This window comes from Paroedura picta, chromosome 9 (assembly GCF_049243985.1).
Source record: "Paroedura picta isolate Pp20150507F chromosome 9, Ppicta_v3.0, whole genome shotgun sequence".
NCBI classification, from domain to species: domain Eukaryota; kingdom Metazoa; phylum Chordata; class Lepidosauria; order Squamata; family Gekkonidae; genus Paroedura; species Paroedura picta.
The window spans coordinates 64,314,634-64,335,773 of NC_135377.1; the positions used below are offsets into that span (position 1 = coordinate 64,314,634).

Consider the following 21,140-nt stretch of genomic DNA (forward strand, 5'->3'; position numbering starts at 1 on the left):
GTTTATTGAATTATTATTATTATTATTATTATTATTATTATTATTATTATTATTATTATATTTATTTCCCGCCTCTCCCGACAGGCTCGAGGTGGGTCACAACAACTAACCCCATTAAAATTCCCATTAAAACATCAATCTACTAACATGACGATGTCCCATCTTGTTGAGTTGTAGCAGGAAAGGCAGACTATGAATAATGTAAATAAATAAATTGATCCTATTTTGTTCCCTCTTGCTTAAAATTATGAAGCTGGAAACAAGTAAAATATAAAGAAGAGCTACTCATTTGAATCAGTGCATACTTTAGTACCACTAAAGGTCCCACATTGACAAATAAACCTTGGCATGTCAGTGAGTCAGCTGCTGGTTGGTCTCTTGGGTCTAATCCTCTTTGTTCACTCCTACTGGCTGTTTCAGCTGCAGAAAGTGAAGAGAGGGCTCTAATACAGAGTCCCTGGGGCTCGCAGGTGACACTGCTTGTGTCCTTGAGCACTGGGACTGGCAGGTACTGAGCTCTTGTCAGTTGACTTACAAACTCCTTTGGCCTTGCAGAAAGTAAACTGTTTTCTAAGACCAAAAAAATTCCAACAAGATGTAGAGAGACAATGAACCATGAAATATAAAAATAAACTAGATTGCAAGATAATCAGAGAGGGGGCCACTGATCCATTCTTTTTCCCCTGCCCTCAATCACTGAAAGTCAGCTGTGACTTGACAAAACTTTTCACGACCACCATCCAAGCTTTTGTTGTGATTGCAACTTGGGAGTAGAAAGTTGTTCACAGTAATCAGGATTGTAATTGCTAAAGTGAATATCAAAGCATACTGTGTTGAAACTTTCACAGGTACATCTACGTTGATAGAAGCATTAGCAACCAATGGTACCAACATACAGACGTCAGTGACAGCCAGCAAACGAAGATTTATTGATGAAAGGAGGGACCAACCTTTTGATAAGAGACTACGATTCAGTGTGAGACAAACTGAAAGTGCTTACCGGTACAGAGACATTGTTGTCAGGAAACAAGATGGCTTCACGCACATTTTATTATCAACCAAATCATCAGAGAACAATTCATTAAATCCAGAGGTTAGAACCATTTGGTTATTTGGGGGTTGGTGCATGGAGGTGTGGTGGACTCATGTCCTTACAGCAGCCTTAATTACAGTGCTAACTTACAGAAGTTCACCAGTGAAAAAAAGAGAGTTCCTTGCTGCCAAGGATTTTGTACTCTAAATTTAGCAACAGATGCAGTGTAGGGAGAGATTTCTATAGCAAAGGTTGATCGGAAGCAAATACAGTTAAGCATAGTTAAGCTTAGTTGTAGTTGGAAATGAATATTAAAAGCCTTGTGGGGAAGATGGATTTTGAAGATGGTTTAAATTAAGAGAGAGATGGCCCCTTGTCTTAGGGAGACAGTTTTGGGCCTTGGGAGCAGGTGGAAAGAAATAAAAAAGTTAATTAAGAGTGCAGGAGATTTTAAAGCAGCCAAAGCTGGTGGAGTTGGAAGACTGAAGAACAAGGTCAGGAACGGAACAGGAAAGAAAAGTGTAACAAGATGGGGTAGACTGAACCCTTGTTTCAGTATTACAACAAGGTTGACTTTTGGAAACTTGAAAATTTAAATACTGAAGTTAATGAGCCTTGAGTATATGTAATAAGAATGCCAGTTTGAATCTTCAGAATAGTTCGAATAGTTCCTTATTGCTTGCCATTTTTATTCAATCATTTAATTTCTCTTTCACTTAGATATATGTTGATGTGTTTGCTGACAAATAAGTGGAGCAGGTTTTTTCCCATTTCTGAATATTCATTGTTTCACAAAACGAATGACAATATCAGAAAGCTGTGGCAGTTTCAAATTTGTAATTAATTATTTTCAAGTGATTATCCCCAATAAGAAAGATTACATATATGTTCTATGGATTAATGAATATGGGGAAGGAATAAAATCACAAATACATATAATACTTAACTTTTAAAAAATCGTTATGAACTTTCTTGATTGGCAGTGCAATTAATTTTTTAAAACTAACTTTTATTCATTTACATATTTTATTTAGAACATTTTAATGCTGGCTCTCCAGGAACCTGCCAAAGGCAGTTTTCAAATTAAAAGTCATAAAAAACAAAACATTAAAGATACTAATTAAAATGCAGCATTAAAAAGGCCTCAGCCCAGCATAAATGGCTCCTCACACTCAATGGAAGGGGAGGAATATGATAAGATACTAATCAAGTATGAGTCCTGCTAGGGATGCTGCACAGATAGTAGCAGTGAAACCGGCACCTGAGTATTAAAATTTATTATTATGGGATTTGTATTCTGCCCTGTCTTCGGAAACTCAGGGCGGATTAGCTAATATTTCAGTGACCTTCCTGGAAGAGAGTTAAAGCTTGTTGGAGAACAGGTGTAGAAAACCAGGTCAAGGAGATGCCATGAATTGTTCTTGGAATGTTATAAAGGTAGTATAAAGTGTTTTTAGTGCTGTTGAGGGTTTTATTATATCTTCTGTTGTTTTTGCATTTCTACAAATATGGCTCCAGTAAAAAATATGAAGCCTTGAATTTGATTGTATGTAACCTTTAAATCACACTTGATCTATTTTTTGTCCTAATCCCATATTACTGTTCAAGTGTTTGTGTTTAATGCAGGATGCTCATTAAAAATGTTGATCAAATATAAATTAAAATAAAACATACTAAATCAGATCACACTTGAGATCATTTGAATATTTTCTAGAAATCCCTCCCAGTTTTGCAGAATACTTAACTTTTTCGTCTCTTTTTTAGGATGCTTTAGCATTTTCCCAGTTCTAAATTCTTGCTCATTTGTATTAATGGCATGGTCTGGTTTTTTCTTGTTTCTTTTTCCAGTATAAAAATGGGAACTTTGAAGCATACTTTGGCCTAAATTAGGGGTTTGCTAAACTGGCTGCATATGCCACCTGCTGTTCAATCCAAAGAAATGCTGTGTCTTTGCAAGAGCTTTGGGTGTAATATTCTGCATCCTGTTTTCATGCACTTAATATATCTTATTTACAGGTAATGAAAGAAGTCCAAAGTGCACTGAGCACAGCGGCAGCTGATGACAGCAAACTCGTCCTCCTCAGTGCAGTTGGCAGCGTCTTCTGCTGTGGCCTTGACTTCATTTATTTCATACGGCGCTTGACAGATGATAGAAAAAGGGAAAGTACTAAGATGGCAGATGCTATTAGGTTTGTAGAACTGCTCTTTATTTATTGTGCTGGTATATCTTGTTCTTAGAAAATCAGGAGTTCAGAAGGCTGCAACAATGCCAAGTGTTGGAACACTTAGGGTATGATGTAAGAACTGCTGTCTGATATTGTTGGGATTTTTCCCCATCAAGACAACTAGATGGCAATTAAATCAAAAGGTGTATCTTCCTGATGTTATTACAGTGGTAGTGTTTGTGGTCAAATGTGTGTGTGGGGGGATTGAGCATGTTTAAACATGGATAAGCAGTATACCTCCTAAACTTACGGTACCTTCCTCAGCAGTTACACCTGTTTAAGTCCATTGAACTGAGCGGGCTTAGAGGGGTGTACCTCTCTTTAGGGTAGCACTATTGGCCTCCAAGGAATCAGCAATAACTTGTAAAAAACCTACAATTTCCAGCTTCCCCTTCAAAATAAGACATTTGGTTTAATTATTATAAGAAATAAGATTGCCGGTATGAAAGTGTTGTGGGCTGAGGGTTCAGAATCCCAAGTTGAGTTCTTCCCATCTTCCCCTCCCCCCCTTCCATTCCGTGACCGTTTGAGAGGCTGCTTTTAGATGCAAAAAAATGCATTGCATCACTAAAGTGTGATTGGCCCCTGCCATTTTCATGTCAACAACCTGCATCCCATGTTTATACCATACACTTCCATTATGGCTCAGAGTACTGAACATTCTGCTCAGCTTATTAGCAAAGCTCTATGTATGTTTGATAACTGTCATCCTTACAAGGATGAAATAATTGCTAAAGCTAAATCCAGCCTAGAAAGCAATTTATTTTGAGGGAAAACCTGCCATACTTCTAACTTTCATCACAGGTTTATATTTTTCCATGAAAATTGTTTTGCCCATGATAATTGACTTTTGGGGTTTTGTACTTGATGCCCTGTTCATGACACAGAAAGTGCATATAACATATAGTTCCTTACTAGAAAACATGCCTCCTGTTGTAAAGTGAAAAATAAATATAGCAATAGCCATTTACTATAAAATAAACGTTTCCATTTTTTGACTTCATACAAATACTTAATACAAGGTTATACAAGCATAGGTTTGAATCCAGTGACTCTTTGCTAAGAGATGAGTTATCCTTTGACAGCAGGGGGTGGAACTCTTTGTTCCCTAGTCTGGTTTGGTCACTTGCCAAGTGGATTAAATTATTCAGAAAATTGGCCATTAGATAGCAGAAGCCAGACAAATTCATCCTTAATGAAATATTTTCTCACTTTATCAGTGAAAATAGCACCTGGCTATACACTTTTGATGACTTCAGATACTAAAGCTAATTATTGTGAGATTTTGTTTTTCCTAAGTAGGTTGCAGGAGTAGAATAATAAATGTTACCTCAAAAATTTTACAAAGATGAACCAATTTTATCTTACCTTCTGTAGGCTTAGAACAATTTCTAATGTGATTGACGGAAGAGACAAAAGAACAGGTTTATTTAAATTCTGGCAGTGATCATTGTTCAGTTTTAGAATAAACTTCTGAACAGTGTTGAATAAATTACAAAACTGTAGTTTCATTTTCATAGTCTTTTTTATGACCTATGTTTTGCTTTGTTACCTAACTATGCCGTAGAAGGCTCTGACCTAAAAATGTTAATCAACTTGTTTAAACCTTTGAGGAAAAACAAGTTCTCGGCACTGTGATGCATAGTATAAAATATTGGATCTTACTACCAAAATGAAGCTGACAAGTCACAGCAAGATCAGAGAAGGAAAACAACTCCTTTAAAAAAATTCTGGACCTTGATCGTTATCATTCTAATAATAATAAAGATGTGTGCATCCATTTATTTTCTGTATTGTAAATTGATTTTTCTGAATAAAAACATTTGTAAAAATTACAAGTCAAAACAGTAATTAATCTCAGATCATTCCAAAGGAATTATGCAAACATAGAGTCCATATTCTCCACTTACCTAAGTAGAGTGAAAAATGTCCATGAAGGGAAAAATGGTAGGAATAGTTAGAGGACAGTAAAAAAGCAATCAAGGAAGCATCCCCTCCTCTCTCGGGGGGGGGGGGGGTCACAGTGTATTATTCCACATCCACAGGTCCACAAGTAGAATTTAACTCAATATTGGGAATATTTTGTCTAGGTGCTGAGCACTTCAGAATCTTTTGTTTTACTTTTACGTAAGATTTTTCTTTAAGGGTATGAATTTTGTTATGCTGAAATTTCAGGGAATGGTGGTGTTGCTGTTTTAGGAAATGGTTTGGGGCACAGTTTCAGAGTGCAGAAATTTCAGCACTTAATTATGCCCTTAAAAACACATTATTGATGCCCCTTTGCCCCTCTCCAAGGCAACAGACACAGGCAGGGAGAGAGAGGTGTGCCCTGCCCCCCTGCTACAGAGGCTACTTATGCTCCCATTGAAAATAATAAGCCTTTAAAGTTCAAAGGACAGGTGCGTCACTTTACCATCTTTGGTGGGGTGGGTTGTAAATCTTCATGTCAGGTCTTTGCACTGAAAATAATGTCCCTTTAAATTTTAAACAGACAGTGTGCTGTGGAACAGCTGGGGTCCAGGGAATTTCTTCCCTCTCCCTCCCCACTTTTTTGCCTCCCCAAAATTTGAAAGACATCTGCAATGCTCGGAATTTTGGCAGTATATGGGATAATTTTAGATATCTCTGAGCCAACCCAGATCAGCTAATTTGAGGTTGGAGCATGACGTTGGATAAGGGACTGTAGTTGTGACTACTGAGGTTTCCAAAAAGACTCTGTTAAAGCAGTTTTAGTTTTGAGGTGTATGTGGCTGAAGTGTTTTGCTGCTAAAATGTGTCATCATTGGATACTTATTTCATTTCAGGAATTTTGTAAATACTTTCATTCAGTTTAAGAAGCCCATCATTGTAGCAGTAAATGGCCCAGCCATTGGACTTGGAGCATCTATATTACCTCTATGTGATGTGGTTTGGGCTAATGAGAAGGCTTGGTTTCAGACTCCATATACAACATTTGGGCAAAGTCCTGATGGATGTTCATCCCTCACCTTCCCAAGAATAATGGGCCTGGCTTCTGTAAGTAATCTTTAAAAGACAGATGAATGCAGTATTAGTGAATCTCGCCTCAGTGTACCCTCTTCCATCTTGTGTTATCCTACAAGGACTAAGCATAACACTTCCATAATGTTTTGTGTAAGCATGGCACAGTAACAATAGACCTTGCTAACAGAATGGCGTATTCCACTGCATATATTTTCAATTCGGACATGTGAATTCTGGACTACTAGGTCACTGAAACAGTTCTTTGGAAGGAGTTGTAGAAGGAGAGCTCATTATCTTCCTGACCCAGTAGTCCTGAAGTCACGTGTCTGAATTGGAATGTATATAATTACTTAGGAAAGTGAAGCATTTCCATTCCCTCAGCCCTAAAAAAGCATTGTATGCAGTGTAACACCTGTTCACTTCTTTTAGATTGTTCTGTTTTTTTGGCAGTAACCAGCAGCTTTTCATAGTATGGCTTACTCTGGCTCCTGATCACTTGTTGTCTTTTGCTAACAGTGGCTGCTGTCCAATGTGTACTTCAGTGTAATTAAATACCATAGATTCCAGTGAGACAAGTGCATGCTCCTAGTCTCTGAACTGCAGGATGTTGAGTTTAACCTGGTGTATCATCTTAGGGGAAATGTGGTGTCGAGTTAGTATTTTCAGTGAAACACTTCCTGCTTGTCTGGCATTTATATTTTCACCGCAATAAATGTATGTAGACTGAGCCCCTCAGTGTAACACCCAACCCCTTTTCCCCAGTATTAGTAGAGTCCAGCAGATGAGGTACAGGAGCTAATGTACTCTCCCAGCTTACACAAACTGTATTGTTTTATAGAAGCTCAGGTTTGTGAATACCAGACTTGAATTAATGGAACCACCTGCTTTGGCTCTTGCCTACCTTCAGCTGATCTGGATATTGTATTGCAGAATTTGCCTCTAGTAAATCTACCAATCTATAGGAAAAAGACCAAAATCTACTAACCTGTAGAATCCTTACCCAAGCTTTATTAAGGTAATTTATATGCTGCCTTTGCATAACAACCATGCTAAAATGGTAAATATTACTTACCGGTCTTCTCCTGGCCGAAATTATGATTGCCACTAAAAACAGTCACAAAGACCTAGAGACAATAATCCCCTCATGGTATCACACGTTCTTAAAGTCGTTTAAAATGTGGATTGTCTTTTCATTGGACACATTGTTATCTTGCAGTATGGCCCTGCCAAATCTAATGATGTAGTGTTGGGTCAAATGAACTGCAAGCATAGGACATTTGTGATGGATCTTCCCCTGCCATTCCCTTCCCTTAGCAGCCTTCTAGGCCTCCAGATAGCAACGCCAGGGGAGCCTTGGAAACCGACGGCAAAGAGGGAATGTGAGGGCAGTGAGCAAGAACTGGGGGGAAATCACCATTGCTCTTGTATGCTCCAATGGAAAGGGTCCTGCTTCCTCAAAGGACAAACTGAGGATGATTTCACGTTAGCTAGTACGGGCTGGGGGAGATTTCCAGCAGTGTTGCTGCAATGTGGTGATATTGCTTCTGATGCAACCTGGAAGTGATATAATCACATAGGGCAGTGTTGTAGAACCAGCCTTTTCAATTTTCCTTTCTGGAGTGTTAATAAAAAATGAGAAGCTGTTGAAGTTGATAATAAAACAATAGTTGTGTTGATGCTTCTTACATTTATTACATTTTAGTACTAAATGTTTATTACATTTTAGTAGAGAGATATAGTAATGGATAGGGCTTGACAAAGAAGCTATTGATCCAACGAAATATAAAATTTTCCAAGTTTTTAAGGTTTGGGGGATTGACTGAACTAAGGGGATATAATTTGCATGAAAGATTTCTTGGGGACTCTCATCTGGATAGAAGTAAATATTCGTCATTACCCTGTTTCAGCTGAGAAGTATATTCACTTTTTTTCCCTTCTTGGTTGCATCCTGCAGTCATTCCTGGTTGATTTCCTCAGTTCTGTCATTCTTCTTAAGCATTCTAGAGTCTGATTCATATGAACCTTGTAGAACCCATTTGGTAATCCATCAGTGCTTGGGCTTTATTATTTTTCAGGAGATTAGTTTGGCTTGAGAAGGAAATAAATTTGGCCAAGGAAGTAATACTTCTCTTTGTAGTTGTACATCCAGTTTTCTAAAGTTCAAAACAGCGCACAAAATCCATAAAGTGCTCAATGATCGATTAAAAAAATCAATAAGATGGGACACTGTCAATTAATCCTAGTTAGATCAAGAAAAACCTATTGGCCATAGTAACCAAGTGCCTGACAATAAAAGGAATGTTTTTTGTCCTCTATAGAATTGGGTTCTGAGAACAGCACCAAGTAATTTATTCATTTCATAGTTCTGTTAGACCATGTGTGATCTGTTCCACTTAATATTTCTGGCAAGGCCTTGGAGGAGGAGTGTGTCTCATGGCTTAAGTGCCACTCAGCACTTACCCACTCAGGGCAGTTGTCCCGCCCCTGGGTGCCTCCTCCTCCAACCAGTTTGCATGTCTGTCCAGCAGCCAGCCAGTCGCCTTCCATCTCCCACCCCTGACCACTCCCTCCTCCCACCTCCCTCAGAGGCTGCAGATCCCCGCTGCATGAGAGCTGCTCCTGCTGGTGAGTTTCATAACAGCTGCCTGCAGCCTTTCTAGGTCCTGGGGGGAGGGGGAGGCCACCCACAGAGTTCTTCCACTCCTGAATTCAACAGGCTTTACCCCTAGTATTTAGATAAAAACGGGAGAAAGAAAATAATTTATGAAGGATTATACCTGGTCATTAAAAGCATGAAATAATATCAGACTCTGCCTGTTATTGAGGATTTTTTCCTTCAGAGTTGGTGATGCACCATTAAAAATGTAACCCTGATAACATAGTGTGGATATTTTCTGATTAGATCTGAGCTGGATGTTGTAGGTTCAAAGACTTAACTGCAAGTGATATTCTGATATATAAATAGAGATATAAATAGAGATAGATTGTAGATTCCCACCCTCACTTTTCTTTATTTCCATATTAAACACTTCGTAATCAAAGCGAATAAATACTGATTTGTCTATCATAATTAATTAAGGAATTACATTTCCCTTTGATAATGCCTTCCTGCAACTGGCTAGTGGAAACCAAGTTCAAGAACTTGGTTTTTTAAGACTGTAGACAAATATTTGTTTCAGAATATGAATGGGGTTCAACTCAACCATTGTTTTTTCACTGGTATCCCTTCTCTCAGACTGAAAAGAATAATACTTTCAGTTGCAGAAATGTGCAAGATTGGACATGGATTTCAAATGTTTCTTGTGGCTGTGTCCAAGATATCAGAATATTTGGATATTAGCCTAATCACAGGCTAAATCTTCTGGTTTTAAATATAAAAGATAAATGGATTATTTTTTGAGAGGTAGAAAATTGATACATACAAAGGGAAGGAGGACTCCATTATATATGTGAAGGAATTGAGATGGACATCAGTTTTTATGTTTTCCATTTCTAGAACTTTACTATCCAGCCTAGCTCTCTAGCCCTGTTCTGTGCCCTCATCTTCAGAGATGATGTGGCTGGCAACTAAAGAGAGTATTTTGTGTGGTGTGGCGCTTCAGCTTTGAAACTAGGGATGCCTGTCTCCAGGTGGGACCTAGGGATCTCCTGGAATTATGGCTCATTACTGGACTAAAGAGATCAGTTCCCTGGAGAAAATGGTTACTTTGGAGAATGGGCTGCATAGTATTATACTCCACTGAGTTCCCGTCTTGCCCCAAATCCCTCCTACTCCAAGCTCCACTTCCAAAGCCTCCAGATGTTTCCCAACCCAGAGCTGGCAAACCTATTTGGAAAGCCCCTCCCTCTTGGTGCATACTTGGTGCCTACTTTATTTGGCCCCAAGGCAAAACACATCTTTTTACCCAGGCTTTTAACTAGGGCATTGATCTTGCCATTTTTTAATGGTCTGCATCTGCTTTACAGATAGTTGTGTGCAGTTTATGTCCAGTCACTTTTTTTTAATAGCTTGTTTTTCATGACTCTTTATATTGTGATGATTTTAATTTTAAGTTTCCTCAAGCAGGACTCTGAAGAGGCGGGATAGAAATAGCCTAAATAAAGATGTATTTAACATTTATAAACTTCCTTTATGCAAAATCATTCAAGGCAACCATTATTTTAAATTGTAAATTTATATAAAGAAAAGGATCCATAACAAAATAGAAAAAGAAATTCAAGGTAACAGCTTTTTCATAATTTAATCTGCTGTGGTGCATAATAGCATGGTAAAATAAAATTTGGGGAAGAGAGACACTAAGTAGCAGTTTGTTCCTACCAAGGAATGGAGGGGACCTTTCTTTCTGTTCTCTGCCTTTGCCTCAGATGATGAATTTATTAAAAATCTGTAAACTTTTGGGTCATTTAACAATTCAGCAACACGTTCCCTTAAGGATTATGTATCTTTGAAATGAAATCTCTCTTTTGTACTTGACATAATCGGTATGCCAATACACTGTTTTCCTCCATTCATAACACAGCTGCTTCAAATAAATCCAAGGCTTTGCTGCCTTGTTAATAACTTGCACATTTTCCAATTCAGTCCGTTTTATAATATTTCTGTCAGAAGACATATTAGTATTCAGTAAAAAACTTGGAATCTAATTAAGTTTCTATTCAACGTTCTCTATTCATTCTCCCCGGATGCTAATAAAGGGCATCTTTATTAGCTAGGTGGCCCATGTTAATGTCTAAAAGGTATCTAACTAATGATTACTCTCAAGTCCTCGGGTTTATTCTGTATAAAATAATTTGCATGTGTGTAGTGTAGCCAGGCGATCCCATGGTTGTCTGGCAACCAGAAATTCTAGCTCTTTAGCATTATCCAGGGTGTACCCCAAGGAAGCGAGCTAGAATTGCACATGACAAACTATTTTCCATCTGTCACAGGAATGTGAGCATTGTTCTTTCCAGGGTGATGTGACTGAGTTCTCTGAACTCTCCCCAGCTGTGGATTGAAAATGTAGATATATTAGTATTTAGGGGGATTGCCCCATCGGTTTGCATATCTGTTATATAAGCTTGGTTATATATATATTTTATATTACCTGTGTGTAACTCTGCTGTAGTGTAAATACAACATTAGGCTCAATTTTTGCTCTGCTTCTTCACCAATATGGCTACACACCTGAATTCATACTGTAAATACATAAATAAATGTATAAAATATTCCAGGACAGCTTATTGCAATTGTAACAAAATTTGTAGCTGGCAATTCCAGCAGGTTTTCTCCCCCCATTCTTTTACCCAAGAATGCTTAAACCATGTGAGTGAGCCAGTTGTTGCCTTTAACAGATTTTAAGACAGTGAGCTGGATCCAGAGTAAATTTTCCAATGACTTTCTTGCTCCCCCCCCCTCACTGCAGCCTATTGATCTCCACAAAATGCACCCCTTGAGGGATAATGGAATGTGAGGAATGACGTGAGGGGGGATCTGTAGCAGGAAGGGGGATTCTGGGGAAATTGCCAGTTTAGTCTGGATTCAATCCAGAAGGATTAACAAAAGCCATCAGTATTTTCTATATTGAGTTATTATTTCTGTATATATACATGAAATACTATGTATCATCTCTGTTAAGCTTAAAGCAGTTTTGTGAACAGCAGGGCTTGTAGACAAGGAAAATGTGTAAAATAATTAGGTTTGGTCTGGATTTCCATTTTCGGAAAGATGGTTGCTTGTACCCTCCACAGAATTCACTTCTTCTCACATCACATCTCAGGCTGTTTACAAACCCTCTTAACAAAGATAACCTCTTCTGAGTAAGCTTATGTAATTTCTAAGAGTAGGAGGTATTGCAATTTATGTTTCTTGTGAAGTTGCAGCAATATCAGGTGCTTAAGTTTTGGATGTGTAGACTAGCTAGGATCCTCCATCTACATCAGGTTTCGTATTCCCTGCGAGGAGATACTAATCAAGATTATAGTGTATGTGCCCACTCCCACACCCCTTAGCCTTTTATTTATATTGCGGAGCGATGTAAAGATATATATTCTATAGAGAATATATATGTTCTCTCTATATATATAGAGAGAAAATATATATAGAGAGAATATATATATATATATATATAGAGAATATATATATATATATATTCTATAGAGAATATATATATTCTATAGAGAATATATATATTCTATAGAGAATATATATATTCTATAGAGAATATATATGTTCTCTCTCTATATAGAGAGAGAAAATATATATAGAGAGAATATATATATATATAGAGAGAGAGAATATATATATATATATATTCTATAGAGAATATATATATTCTATAGAGAATATATATATTCTATAGAGAATATATATATTCTATAGAGAATATATATATTCTATAGAGAATAATATATATATTCTATAGAGATTGGGGACCTGAAGACATACAGTTTGGCCAGTGTAGTTGGGGAAGGAGATGCTGGTGGAATACTACACTATTTTCTCTTCAAGACAATGAGAGAAGTTGGGGGGGGGGGGTTGAGTAAAATTAAGAATACCAGTTATTTGTATGCTTTTATTCCTTTTGTGTTATAGCCAAAAGTCACTCTGTGCATTAGTCATGCTGAATATGCTCCATTTTTTGGCATTTCTCATGCAGTGTGTTTATCCATCTTTAAAACCCTCGATGTAGATAGCGAATAACTATAGCAACTGGAACAGTCTGGAGGCTGTTAGTTCTGTTGTACCCATGTAAAGTTTTTCGTTTTCTGCCCCGTTCTAAGGAACCAGCCCACCTCTGCTTCATTTCCTAGTATTCTGATCAATAAGAGGAATGGGTTACAGATACATAAAGGTTTTCATTTCATATTTATGGAATGCTTGTGGCTTTCTCTGATACACGTTTATTCTGCCTTCAATGTCTTTCCTAATTTTTGGATACCTGTCTCAGTGTAGTACTGTCCAGATAGATCTTCTTGGAATCTTTTGTTCAAGATTGTAAGTGTGAGAAAGCCAGACACGAACGAACAGCCTGTCAAAGTCTCACAGATCACTAAGTTCATATGGTGCAAAATTGCCCTGAATGTCATGATTGTGAGATTACCAATAAAGCCCCTTCTTAATAGCACACTGAGTGGAGATGTAAAATTTTCAGATATTTTTAAGACTTGGGGAATAAGCTTGTCCTCCATTTTGGACGGGAGCAAAAAATCTAGGAGCAAATCCTAATATATACGTAATACTTTCCTATCAAATCTGAACCTGCTATGTTTGCTGCTGTCATAACATAAAAATGCATCATTTCTCTCTGTATGTAAATGTATGTATGTATGTATGTATGTATGTATGTATTTATGTTTTCTATAGTATATAATTTAGTATATAAAGATGTATTCCTTGATATATTTATAGAATTTTAAAGTATAAAATGCCTTATTTTTTCGAACAAAAATGCAAATATACCCAATATTGAAAAGAGAGATCTACAAACTGCTGCACTCCATGCTATCTTAGCACACTTCACTTATTCCAAAACTTGGGGAATTAACAATCAGCAATCCACTTTTGTTAATCAGAAATAACTCCCCGCCCCCGTCATTTCAGATTCCCCTGCCAGTTGGCTGGGAGGGTTCTAGCAATCTTTGGTGGTATTATGGATAGTTGTTGGACAAGGTATTTTCACATGCAGGGTGACCTGATAGGCCAAAATGAGAGATGAAGGAACAACCAGCTGGATGAAAGGAGGGGCTGCTGCACTCCTCAGTAGTAAATCTGAATGCCATAATGCAGGGGTCCCAACCCCCGGGCTGCGGACCGGGAGTGGTCCGAAGAACCCTTGGTACCGGGCTGCGGGGGAGGGAGGGGAGGCAGTGGTATTGTTTGTATTGTATCTGAACATAATCAAGTTTATATCCAAATAAACATACAATTACAGTTCCTGTTGGGTGATGCACCCTACACAATTAATAGCACTCCCAGTCCCCAAGTATTGGAGTTGCAGCTCTTATATCCATGTCTCTGTAAAGGTTCTGCATATCTCAGAGGGCTGGAGGAATGGTGCTCTCAAATCAGCTGCCTCATAAAGGTAAAGGTATCCCCTGTGCAAGCACCGGGTCATGTCTGACCCTTGGGGTGACGCACTCCAGCGTTTTCATGGCAGTCTCAATACAGGGTGGTTTGCCAGTGCCTTCCCCAGTCATTTCCGTTTACCCCCCAGTAAGCTGGGTGCTCATTTTACCGACCTCGGAAGGATGGAAGGCTGAGTCAACCTTGAGCTGGCTGCTGGAATCAAACTCCCAGCCTCATGGGCAGAGCGTCAGATAGCATGTTGGCTGCCTTACCACCCTGCGCCACAAGAGGTTCATAGGGATAGCTTTAAATCAGTTCCTGTGCCTTCTTATCAATATGACACAAGCCCTTCATGTATAATGCTGCCTTATTCTGATCAACAGATTTTCTCTGGGCCGTAGCAAGATTTCTTTATTTTTGTTTTGTATTTTTGGCTGCGGGGAAAGGTTATGTGAACGGAACTCTTGATCCATGTGGTGAGCTACTGAAACCAAATAGTGTCCTAAATCAAAACAGCTGCCGTAAAAAGGAATCTAAAGCAGTTTCCTTATTGCAAAAGTTTTCATGCACTGGCTTTTTAGTTACCAAACTAATCTTGCATACTTGGAAGTATAGTTTGTTGAAGTCCACCGAACTCAGCTCCAGAGTAAATGTGTTTATGATTAAAATGTCGGCAACTGTCTCTGTTGGGAGAACAGTGAAGTTATGCCATTTCTCCATGTGACTGGATTGTATCAAATGAGGTGTAAAATCATTTGACTTCGTCCTGGCTCTTTAGAAGAATAACATTTGGTTTTTATACTCCATATTTCACTACCCAAAAGAGTCTCAAAGCATCTTACAGTCACCTTCCCTTCCTCACCACACAACTGACACACTGTGAGGGAAGTGGGGCTGAGAAAGGTCTCAGAACTGTGGCTAGCCCAAGGTCACCCATTTGGCTGAATGTGGAGAGGAGTGGGGAATCAAACACGATTCTCCAGATTAGAGGCCACCACTCTTAACCACTATACCAAGTTGGCTTTCAAGATAAAAGATAAAATAATTTATTCTGTATAACACTATTTTTCTCCATGTATGTCTGTTTTTGTGTTTCATTCTGCTTGTATACAAGAGCACTCTGTAGCATACATTTAACCATAGACTGGTTTATTATATGACTAAATTAAAATATTTGTTCTACTTGTGGAATAGTAATTTTAATCTGTGCTCTTATGTGACCTATTCACAGCAAAGTTTGTTTTACACATCTTTCTTGGTTGCTTCTAATTTGTAATTCAGTAAAATTCTTCAGACAGCTGATTTCCTATTGCCAAAAGTTGGTTTCTAGAATCAAAATGTTAACCATTGACACATTAAATCAGATGTATCACTAGTCAGAGGTTCATCAGTAATACAGTTCAAGAGGGTCCTTAAACTCCCCTTGCTTGCTACCTGTTTGTCCTCCTGCCTTAGTGGTTGATGTGTTCTGATGTCACAGTGTCTTAGTGGTCTTCAAATTAGTCCTTCTGGCTACCTTTTGTTTACCTGCTGTGTTGTCTTAAAGAGCTTTACAAGCCCAAGTCTGCCCTTAGGGGTAGGGGCTTTGAGGCTATATATAACTTGAGTTCCAAGATCTGTAAACAGTCATTTAGAAATTTCAGTTGATTGAAGATCACTAAAGTTATCTTTGAGCCTTTCTGAGGACAACAGAAACACACTTCATACTTACATATGCAGTAATTGAAAGCATTTGATCTGATGCACAGATTAGGAGCAAAAATGCACATCGCTGTTTACTTCTGTACAAGATAAATAAATAATTGGTTGTATAGAATGTGACCGGGAAACCTGGCAGTTCTGGATTACTGTAGCTAGAATCTTTTTAATTGAAATTAATATAAATGGAAATAGTTTCAGAATTTAGACAAATTAGGCAGCTTTCCAGGTTAAACCAAGACAACAGAAATTGAACATTCGCAAGGTATACATGTATTATTTATGTGAAATTAAAACCATATCATCCGCATATAATAGGATTTATACTTTTTGCTACCCAAAGGAGGGAGGAGTAAACTCTGGTCCAGTTAACCTCAAAACAATATCATTTAGATAAAGATTAAATAGCATGGGGGCCAGGACACAGTCCTCTCTGAATTGGAATTGGGTCAACTGAGCCCGCCTTTGGGAAAAGCTAGCCCAAACAAACATTGATAAATGTCTGTTATTCCTCCTACAAGCACTACACACAGACATACATGCAAAATTAGAGTTGGTATTTCTGGCTCAGTGACTGTATTATTTATGTAAGTATTTAAGGAATTTGCATGCTCCTTTTCCTGACATGCTCAAGGAGACTCACAGTTAAAATAAACAATTAAAAAAATAAAATCAGTATCAATAAACAGCCATTTAAAGTAAGCCAGATATAAAAATGCATTAAACAAGCAATCTTAAATAATGTTGATAATTTTTCTTTGACAAGTGTGAAATCTGCCTATTAATGTCTTGGAGACTTATAAAAGCTCCTCTTTTATTGTGTAAATATTTAGAGAATTTGTATGCTCCTCCTACAAGCACTACACATAGACATACATGCAAAAGTTAGAGTTGGTATTTCTAGCTCAGTGACTGTATTATTTATGTAAGTATTTAGAGAATTTGTGTGCTCCTTTTCCTGATGTGCTCAAGGAGACTCACAGTTGAAATAAACAATTAAAAAAGATAAAATCAGTATCAATAAATAGCCATTTAAAGTAAGCCAGAAATAAAAGTGCATAAAACAAAGCAATCTTAAATAATGTTGATGATTTGACAAGTGTAAAATCTGCCTATTAAAGTATTGGAGATCTATAAAAGCTTCTCGTTTATTGTGAGCCCTCTACTGGGCTCAAGGTAAAGATTGTTTGCTAAGATGCTTTGGTTGCCTTGCATCGGATATCTTGGGGGAGGATGCCTTGCATTGGATATCTCGGGGGAGGATATTTATATGGATTGAGTGTGAAGAATTTCTCTTAGTCTCTCATTAATATCCAAGGTGGGAAATCAGAAAAGCAGGACATTCAGGATTCAAAAATGTAGAATTTAGGTGAAATCCAAGCCAATAAAAATGTAAATGGTAACGCAGTGCTCCTCGTCAAATTTGGAAGATCTTTAAAAGTATGTAATTATAAGGGCTATCTAGAAAGAGGAAGGACCCTGACAGGCCAATATGGTTTAAGACTGTCTTTGAGAAACTCCTGGCTCTCAATATTAACCTGGATACTATCCAGTATCTGGGCCTTCATGCAGTACTGCCCTAGTGAGGAGTAATTGATCATTGAAGCTCTGCTTTTAAGTACAGGCTGCACTTGTTCATCCCAATTTTTTGGAATTCCCCCACTAGGCATGTGGGGCGGGGAATGGAACCATTTTGGATTTGGCCCAAATTTTAAACCCCTGAAGTACCTTTTCCTGACTCTGATTCAGATGAATCTGAATTTATTTGGTGCCATAATAAACTATGGCATCATTAAATCAATAGAAAATTTTCCCTTTCCTTCTATTCCGTAGTCTGTGGGGCAGAGGTTTGAAGTAGAGCCCCCAAATTTGCAGTGTAGTTGCAGGAGCCTCTCCTCAACAGAACCCCCAGTTTCAAAAAGATTGAACCAGGAGGTTCAACTCTATGGGCACCCAAGATGGTGCCCCCATCCAACCTCCATTGTTTCCAATGGTAACGGGGGAAGAGATTCTCCGTTCTTGTCTTTTTTTTCCTTTACCATTGAAACCAGTGGAGGTCAGATGGGGCACCCTCTTTGGATGCCTATGGAATTGGACCCCCTGTTCCAATCTTTTTGAAACTTGGGGGTTCTGAGCAGAAGCTCCTCAGGTATGTTTTGCAGATTTGGTGCCTTTACCTCAAACCCCTGCCCCTCCCCCCAGACCACAAAATAGATGGAAAAGGAAAACGTTGGTCTCTTTAAACTGCCCAATCTCCACATGGCCGAATTGCAGTTCAGCAATTTGACCAAGGTTGATTCAGGCTGTTTAACTTGAAGAGGAAGAGTGATTTGGATCGAATTTGTCCAAAAAGTACCCAAGCCTCTGGTCTTCATGCTTGCCTTTTGCTTTCATTGTCAGCTTAAAGCAATTTTGATTTGGTAGAGCTTGAAAATGAGGATCTGTTTCCTTTAACAGCTATACCTTGTACGTCTTCCTTGCACTGTAAGCCATCTAGACTCTGAAACGTGCCCCTTCGGTATGCAGCCCAACACACTGGTGCCTAAATAGTTGTTAATGGTCAGATGGGAAAATACATGAGCATTAAGCAGTTTTTATGCAAGATATTTTTATATTGCATTACATTTGTCATGTGAAATAACTTTGTATCTTCCTCAGGCAAATGAAATGTTGTTCAGCGGAAGGAAGCTGACTGCACAAGAGGCGTGTGCAAAAGGACTGGTGTCTCAAGTCTTTTGGCCCGGAACTTTCACCCAGGAAGTCATGGTTCGAATTAAGGAACTTGTGACTTGTAATTCAGTTGTAAGTTTCTTTTTCTCCACTTCAACTTCACACGGAACTGAATAAAATGTTCTCCTTACACCGACTGCCTTGTACAGGGGGGTATTTCCCTAAATACAAGCAGCATAGAGCCCTCAGCACACAGAGTAGCTAGTGTAAACTGCAAAGTACACAGATACGGCCGCAAGCAATTTCCATAATGACATCATTTAACATGAGCAAAAGAAGTGCTATGGTAATATCTATGCACCATCTATTCATGCTTCTGTTAAGGTTTTGTCTACATGCAATATCCTGCCATGTGAATGTTTCCCCAGGTTTTGTGGGGTGGGAGGTAGGAACACAGAGCAGTTCCTGTAAATTGCATCCTAGGTTGGACATTCATGTTTGGAGGGCAGAGAAGAGAACTGACGCCATTCCTCATGGGGATGTCTTTTCCCTTATGAGCTATGTTTATTCTGGGAGGGGAGGGACCATACAGAAGGGAAATTTTGGAAAGAAAAATGGTCCTGTGAAGATAGAGGTTAATTAACTTCCAGTCCAAATTGCGGTTTCCAACAACAGCATTGGATTGTTGTTTTACAAAAGCTTAAGGAAAACAAGTACAAACTTGAGTGACAGACGTATGTTTTTTACTTGAAATACGCACCCAGGCATGAGTCGGCTTGTGATTTCTCTAAGTGCCATGGATCACTGCTCAGCTAAGTGAAGCTAAATATATTTAGCCAAAATATTATTCTGTTCCAAATTATGGAAAGAAGAGTGAGTCTGTCTGACTGAGAGAATCACTTTGATATCTGAAAAATGAGGCACTGGATATTTATTTTTTTCTTGGCCAAGCCGAACCAAAACAAAAAAGGAATGTATTTCTGCCATCATGTCAAAAAACTATGTGTGAAGTTTAGCGCACACTGGGTTTTGTTTTTGGCAGCATTGTATATCTTGCTTCTCTTCCAAGGAGCCCTAAACATTATAAAATCGTTTCTCACTACACTACATAATCATTACTGATAACATTTTTAAGTGCTGAGGCACCTGGACACCAGCACAGATAAGTCGTTAAACAGGACAAATAAGCAGTGTAAAATCCACCAAAAGGATTTAGCACTTTGGACTGTAGTCTGCAAATCACATTTCATGGCTGTAATAGTCTTTTGGAGCAATTCCATAGGGCTCAGAGAGGTCTCTAATGAGACTGCAACAAAACGCTTCAGTTACCGATTGCTGCTTCTGCCAGTGTTGGCATTATTTTCTCTTTCTATTTGGCACATTGCTTTTGCATTTAAAAAAGATGCTTGCATGACTAAATATGCCAAGCAGATAGGTAGCCTGCCCTCCAACCCACGACACAACACTGTATCAACCTGAGCTAGGTACTCTAAATGGTAGTACACTCAATGGAAACAGTCACCATGGGGAATCATGTAAAGCTATCTACATTTAGACCCTATCATATATTTTGTACCAGCCCTAGTGGCAGCTGGGAAAGTTTGAGAGCAGTGGATTTTTTTTTAACTCCTGGGGATAGAATCGTGTTTTTCTTACTGGTGAAATATTATGGCTTAAGTCAGGGGTAGTCAAACTGCGGCCCTTCAGAGGTCCATGAACTAAAATTCCCATGAGCCCCTGCCAGCGTTTGCTGGCAGGGGCTCATGGAAATTATAGTCCATGGACATGTGGAAGGCCGCAGTTTGACTACCCCTTGGTTAAGTGGTGAGAACAGGCTTTCTCAACTAGGGTTTCATGAAACCCTGGGGTTTCTTGATGGCCCTGTAAAATTCCCCAAATGTGTGGGAGTTAATTAATTTTTAATATATTCTTAAAACATGTTACACGTTTATTGGGTGATATGACCATTCCTGCAGACAAAACTTTGAGAATGTTACGTTATCCATCACATTTTCCAAGAGCTTCCAACTGTCCAAGCTGGTGTTTAACATTTCTGATCTCGCATGATCAAGAAACAGACACCTGGACAATTTTTTTTAATTATATTTATATATGTTATTTATATCCATAATGCTATGCTGAGAAGGGATGACTTGATTGAGTAAGCGGAATGCAATTGTGGGCACAGCTGAGAAGGAACACGGTTGCTTCTCGCACAGGTCACTGGGATCACCAGAGACAGATATCGTTCCCACCCCAACATACATACCTTCATTTTCTTCACTGTGGCAGTGAATGGGAGGCATTATGTGGGACAAAGTAAAAGACTGCATTGGGAGTAACAACATTTGTCTGTGGTGGCTCGACTCCACTGAATGGATCCTACCGAGGGGTTTAATGTCTTTCTCTGCACAAGATAACAGCCCTGGAAATCATTACTGTAGAGCTCCTCCCACCTCGTTCCTCTCATCACCATAGGATGAGG

At 38.6% G+C, this 21,140-nt stretch overlaps 1 protein-coding gene across 1 annotated transcript in view; it reads left to right on the top strand.

Annotated features, from left to right (window-relative positions):
- Nucleotides 1–21,140, top strand: part of CDYL (chromodomain Y like) — a 118,339-nt gene that overhangs the window by 93,915 nt on the left and 3,284 nt on the right. Inside the window, exons 3-6 of the mRNA XM_077353104.1 lie at nt 849–1,093; nt 3,050–3,222; nt 6,063–6,273; nt 18,644–18,787. Of these exons, the coding sequence (XP_077209219.1) occupies nt 849–1,093; nt 3,050–3,222; nt 6,063–6,273; nt 18,644–18,787 (773 nt within the window). The remainder of the gene's footprint in view (nt 1–848; nt 1,094–3,049; nt 3,223–6,062; nt 6,274–18,643; nt 18,788–21,140) is intronic.